The sequence below is a fragment of the Elephantulus edwardii genome, unplaced genomic scaffold (assembly GCF_000299155.1).
Source record: "Elephantulus edwardii isolate Elephantulus edwardi_28Jun2011 unplaced genomic scaffold, EleEdw1.0 scaffold00005, whole genome shotgun sequence".
NCBI lineage: Eukaryota > Metazoa > Chordata > Mammalia > Macroscelidea > Macroscelididae > Elephantulus > Elephantulus edwardii.
Genome location: NW_006399755.1, coordinates 8,603,291 through 8,610,115, shown reverse-complemented (window position 1 = coordinate 8,610,115; position 6,825 = coordinate 8,603,291). Strand labels below are relative to the sequence as shown.

The 6,825-nt window shown below is 37.6% G+C and overlaps 1 protein-coding gene across 2 annotated transcripts in view; it reads right to left on the bottom strand.

Annotated features, from left to right (window-relative positions):
• ZYG11B (zyg-11 family member B, cell cycle regulator) overlaps positions 1-6,825 on the bottom strand; it is a 139,963-nt gene that overhangs the window by 86,699 nt on the left and 46,439 nt on the right. For both annotated transcript variants that reach the window (XM_006879687.1, XM_006879688.1), the window contains exon 2: positions 315-480. In XM_006879687.1, the coding sequence (XP_006879749.1) occupies positions 315-480 (166 nt within the window). The remainder of the gene's footprint in view (positions 1-314; positions 481-6,825) is intronic.

Sequence of the window (6,825 nt, the reverse complement as noted above, 5' to 3'; positions counted from 1 at the left end):
TGGGCAGGGAGGAAAAATGTGCAACTATGAATGAATAGAAATCCAAAGTCTCTAAACTTTCACGAAAATAAATTTAAAAGGGGGAAAAAATGAAAACTCTGAAGAAGAAAGCTTATTCCAATTACACAGAAAGTGGTAAAACAGCTAAATATAAACAGCTATTTCCCTGGAATCAGAGTAACCTGGTCTTCAGTATTTTTTTCTAAGAATATAATTAAGTGGTCAAACCAGCACCTCTGGTCAAACCAGCATCTCAAAATCCAATTAACAGCACACAACTGATGCTTCCTTCTGTTTGTTTATTTATTTATTACCATGAAAAGCCATGGTTTGAAGGAGTCGATCAGCCACCTCCTGTGGAAACACTCCAGGTTCCTGTAGACACAATGTTCCATCTTGTCTTGCTGAACAGAATTTTTCAAGGTGAGTTGTCAGGAAATTCAAGCAAATATCAAGTAAGGAATAGGGAGATGCTTCCTCCTAGGAGCCCGGGAAGAAACAAAGAAAACATAAAAGACAAGAAGTTAGTCATTGTTCTCATTTCCAAGATCTAGATGGGAATAAGGACAATAAATGCAATGAATTAAAACTCTCAAATACATTTTTGTCATGAGTTCATAATGATACAAAAGAAAAACCAGAAATCTCTGGAGGACAGGGAGCCCTGGTAGTATAGTAGTTAAAGTGCTTGGCTGATAATGAAAAAATTAACTGTTCAAACACATTAGCCATTCAACAAGGCAAAAGATGTGGCTGTCAGCTTCTGCAAAAAAATGTACAGCCTTAGAAATCCTAGGGTAGTTTTACTGTGTCTTACAGTGTGAACATCAACAAGATGGAGAGACGGTAAGGATGGCACAAGATAGGCAGGGTTCAGATCTGTTGTTCATAAGGTAGCTATGAGTCACATTTAACTCAATGGCATATGAAAGAATTTCATGTCACCATTTTGCAACCTCCCTAATAGTATAAGAGGGAGTTCTGATGACCTTGTGGGTAGAGTTAGTACTGCTAACCCAAAGGTGGTAGGTTCAAATTCTTCAACTGCTCCACAGAAGCAATCTCTCCTGCAATTTATAGCCTCTGAATTCCCACTGAAGGATCAGCCACCAGTCAGTTCCTGAAAGATGGACAATTTCCTCTCTTACAATTTATGTTCTGACTCAACAGTAATCAGTTTAAAAAATGATGCAGAAGAGCACTCTGGTGGTATAGTTTGTAGGGTGTTGTACTACCTACCTAAAGATCTCATCTCTGGTAGTTCAAATCCACCAGTAACTCCCTGGGAGAAAAAAATGTACTTCCCTCAGAAATGTGATAGAGAGAGGCTAGATAGATAGATTGGATAGATAGATAGATAGATAGATAGATAGATAGATAGATAGATAGATAGATTCCAACTCCATGGGCAAATGATTAGTTAGGAGTGAATGATATAAACTTTGAGCATCTAATAAACTGCTAATGACACACAAAACAATCACAAACTGTGTGTTTTCTGATGAAGAACATAACATCGCCTGTGAAGTAGCCTTCCTCCCACACTATCCGAGGGTGGGAGGTGGGGGACAGGGATCAATCCTTAGGCAGATTAAGTCTCTAGATCCAGTCACCATTTTGTAGGAAATAGAGAAGAGAGAGGAAGATGATAAACTATATCATGGAAATGTACTTTACAAAATCCTGAGGGGAATGTTATAAGATCTATGTTCTCAACATAAAAAATCTAAGAGAACAGAGGAAGACTGAAGAAAGGAAACTTGAAATTAAAAGAAACTTCTAAGACTTCTGTTTTTAGGGATGTATAGTTTTTAGTAATAAAACTAGTAAAATATAGTTTTTAGTAATAAAACTAGTAAAAGTAAGGCGTAAGCGATCACAAAGTCAGGACAAGGAGATTCAGGGAATACCTGGAAGGCTTCTGCAATGGCTGCAGGGTTTATTTTATCTCCTTTCATGGCTAATGAAGGTGTTTGTTGGCTTTATAATAAGTCACTGGGCTATATATTTTTTAAAATTATTTTTATTTCTTTCTTTCCCCCCCTTGTTGTATACTGTCGAATCAGATCTGACTGGCATAAGAGGAAATTTTTCCCTCCTTCTCCAGTGGAGCATCTGATGGATTTGAACCACATACCGGTTGAAGTGCAGCTTCTTGCAACTAGGCCACCAGAGCTTCCTTGGGCTATATTATTTTTATGCTCTTTTTCATATTTATATTAACAAGAAAAAACATAAATCAATAAAAATAATCTGAGAAACCTAGACTACATATTAAACAACAGAATAAGCCACTGGATTTCCAGTTTCACCATCTTATTTTATTACTTCATTACTCATAAATGTCATATGGAAATCACTGTGTGGGCACTTTACAGACATTATCTGTAATAACACTTAATCCTAAATGCTAGTCATTACTCTAAGTATTTAATATGCTAAGTTATTTAATTTTTACATGTATGTATGTTATTATCTCCACTTTATGGATAAGGAAATTGGGGTACAGACTGTTGATAACATGTATTAAAGAAAACACACACAGATTCAAAATCAAGAAAGCTGGTTCCAGACCTATGCATTCACCCACTCACTACACTGTATTACATTTTCAGTTTTATATTTAAGTCTCAAATATATTATTATCTCACCTGACACTAATAAAACAGGTCTGTGATATAGACAAGTATAATTATTGCACTCAAAAGGTGGGAAACAGGTTGCATATTTGGCCCAAGATCGAACAAAACCTGTGCTTAAATCATCTTCTCCAGTGCGCATAAAGCCATCTGCAATTCTCCACATCCCAGTAATTCAAACTAACACAGAAGTAATTTGAGATTAGCATTTCCTATTAAGACAGTTAAGCAAATCACAGAAGCATAAGAATAACAGCAAAGACAGAGTAAAACAGACGCTGCGAATAAAAGAAACAATTAAGCTTTTGGAAATTCTTGCTCAGGGAGGTTTTTCCTGTTACTAACTAGGCACACCCCAGGGAGAGTGAAAATAAAGCTTGCACTGGAAGAGCAGAAGGGAGAGAAGGTCAAGTCTGACTTAATTTGGATGAGGTAATCTACACAGTTAAAGTTTAAATTATTTCTAGGCAAAATAAGTTGGAAAGTTCTTTCTAATTAATTGACAATCTAGATCAACCTATTATACCATCTCTTAAAATTTTAAAAGATTATCTATCATATCAGCCACTGTTCTCATGCTTAAAATACATACAAAGAGTTTCTAGAGAGATGAATAGTAGAAAAAACTATAGGATAAGTATGATCTTCTTAGAATATCAAACATACACTAAGATTATTTTACAAACATCCTAATAATGGCTTAATATTGCGCTTAGTGCTTCTGTTCTATTTTCTAGCTCAATGGGTAACGATTTCAGAGAATCTTAAAAGCTTTCAAGCAGCCATTCAAAGTACAAATGGTCTCTATTCACGCACAGGGAAGGAGAAAAGTTAGGAATAGAAGGAAATAAGTATGTGACTAATTGCCTCCATGAACAACTGCTCTCTTTGCCATGAGATCAGAAGAACGGGATGGTGCCCTAACAAAGATTCTATAGAAGAATCCTAATCAAAAGAGGGAAAATAAACACTGTAATTTCAAATTATCACAGTATCTAGATTTTTTAGAGCTATGGAGGTTGGATGGATTCCTCAAACTATTGCCTTGTAAAAATCTTTAAGCATAAACCAAAAAAGATTTCCCCTGAAATCTTAAAAACAAATAATAGCTTAAATAGTAAAAAATGTCTGCCTTGAGCATTATGCTCTTTTAAGATCTGTATGAGATCAAATGGATAATAGCAAGTGAAAGGATAATACAGGAACTTTAGAGGACAGTGAATTTATGTTTATGGAAGAGAAATAATTCAGAAAGGTGGGGTAAGTAATGACAGTAAAAACCTGAAGGAGGTAATTAATGTTACTGAATTGTTTGTGTAGAAATCGTTCAATCCCTGTATGTTCTGTTGTATATATCCTCAAAAATAAAAATATAATTATGTGTCATTGATTATGACTTACAGCAACTTGATAAAAAAACAGCTCTGAACCCTCTCCTATCCTGTGCCACTCTAATCATCTCTGGCACACTTGAGCCCACTGCTGCAGTCACTGTGTCAATCCATCTCATTGAGGGTTTTCCTCTCTTTCAATGATGTTCCTAGAATGATGTCTCTTTCTAATGAACCTAGCAACCCTTCTAGCACCATGCACAAAGGATAAGAGACAAAGCTTTGTCACCCTTGCCTCTAAGCAACACTCTGGCTGCACGTTCTCTCTCAAACATATCTGTTATTTCCTTTGGCAGTGCATGGGATATTCAGTACTCTTCAACATTACAATTCAAAGGCATCAATTTTTCTTTTGTCATCCTTAATTCACTATCCCGGTCTCAGATGCACAGCAAGTGACCAAAAAGATTGGGTCCTGAATCAGGAGCACTTTAGTCTTCAAACTGACATCACTGTTCCTCAGTACTATGGAGAGATTACTGATAGCAGACTTTCCCTGGTGTAATACATTTTTTTATTTCTTAATTACTAATGACAAGCTAAAGGAGAAGGGTAGTAGGATGGGGAAAGAATTACATAACCAGTTGTGGCTGCGTACCTCTGAGTAAGAACCAAGCCACAGCTGACCTTCTGGTGGGTTTCCAAAGGCAGTTACTAAAACAGGAGATTGTCTATCCTTTTCCCGTGTACTCAAACTGTATGCCTTCAGGACTGTAGCACAGCTTCTTGCTACTAGGCCACCAGAACTCCCTACATAACCAGTACTAACTTAAATATTTATATAAGGAAAACAAACATACAGTAGAGAGTATATATCACATGAATTGTTAAGATAAAATACAAGATTACCAAGAAATTCCTGTTTGTAGCACTAATTTCAAATAATCGCATTTGTTAACCCATTAACCCACTCTTGGAAGAAAGGTCTGGCAAATGATTCCCAAAAATAATCAGCCACGGAAAACTCTACAGAGCATAGTCTGACTTTGATTTTCACTAATTTGCCAAGAGTCAGTCAACTCCATGATGTGACGGGACCAGGGGTGGTTGTGGGCCCAAAAACAAATTTTTGTTTCCTTTGCTGTTACACACAGTGAATTCAAGTACTTCATGAAAGAACGGCCTAACAAAGGATTTTCTCTCTTTTTCTTTTTAAACTTTTTTAAATTGTGATTTGAGTTAAGTTTTATAAATTAATTTTCACTCAACCAATGCTCTTTAATTTCAATAACACAACATACTCACACTTTTTCACAAGTTTCTCTTGGCTATACAATGGATTGAGGCTCAATGTCAAGAAGACAAAGATTCTCACCACTGGACCAATTGGCAGCATCAGGATGGATGGTGAAGAGATTGAGATTGTTCACAGCCTTCAGTTTGCTTGGCTCCACAGTCAACACTCTAGGCACCAGCAGTCAGGAAATAAGAAGGCGTATTGCCATGGGAAAGTATGCTGTAAGGGACCTCTCCAAAGTACTGAAGAGCAATGGTGTCTCTTTGGAGACTAAGGTGCATCTGACATAGGCCATGGTCTTTGTTATCATTTTGTTATGCATCAGAGAGTTGGACAATGACTAAGGAGGATAGAAGGAGAATTGATGCCTTTGAGCTGTGGTGCTGGAGAAGAGTATTGAGGGTACCATGGACTGCTAGGGAAAAAAAACAGATTCATCCTGGAAAGGGTCAAACTGGGCTGCTCCTTGGAGGCAAGGATTCTAAGGCTCCATCTAACATACTTTGGACATGCTGCAAGGAGGGACAGGTCCTTGGAGAGGGACATCATGCTTGGTAGGGTGGAGGGACTGAACAGAAGGGGAAGGCCCCCAATGAGGTGGATTGATTCAGTGACTGGGGTAACTGCGTTGGGGGTGTCTGAGATGGTGTGATTGGCACAGGACTGAGCACAGTTTAGGGATGTTGTACACAGGGTCGCTCTGAGTCACAAGTGACTCGATGGCACATAACAATAACAACAACAACATACTTTAAAGGAAATATATCACCAAGTCTTTTTCCTGAAGCACCAACAGGAATTCAAACTACCTACCAAACTTTTAGGAGCCAAGAGCAAGCCATGTGTGCCATACAGGGCCTTTCTGATGTTTCAACACTCAAACAATGAAAACATAAAGAATAAGATCTTCATCAAGATATTAAAAATGTTTCATTAACTGGTTTCATCAGAAAGCTGGACAATGACTAAGGATGACAGAAGAACTGAAGCATTTTAGTTGTGGTGCTGAAGAATACTGAACATAATGCGGACAGCCAGAAAAACAAACAGGTCTTGGAGACAAGTGAAACCAAGTTTCTCCTTGAAGGCAAGGAACTTGAAGCTTCATATCATAAATTTTGGGCACAGGACATCATGCTTGGAAGAATGGAGGGATAACTCAGGCAACGAAGACCCCAGATGAGATGGAATGACACAATAGCTGAAGCAATGAGATTAGGTGTGTTAGAGTCAGTGAGACTGGCTCAGGATAGGGCAAGCTTCAGAGCTGTTGTATACAAGATTGCTGAGTTGTAGGCGACTCGATAACACATAACAACAACTGACTTCAACCTTCCATTTACCTTCATTTTCCACTGCTTACCCTACTCATGCTACCTGCCAAATATACTGAATTTACTACTTATTTTCTTTTTTTAATTAAATTTTATTAATTTTAATGGACATTTACAGAGATTTTGGATTTCCATTCATTCATTGTTGCACTATTTGCTCTACGCCCCAAGTTTGTTCCTCTTTTTTTTTCCCCTTGAAAGTCTGTTTCAATTGTCCCATTGCC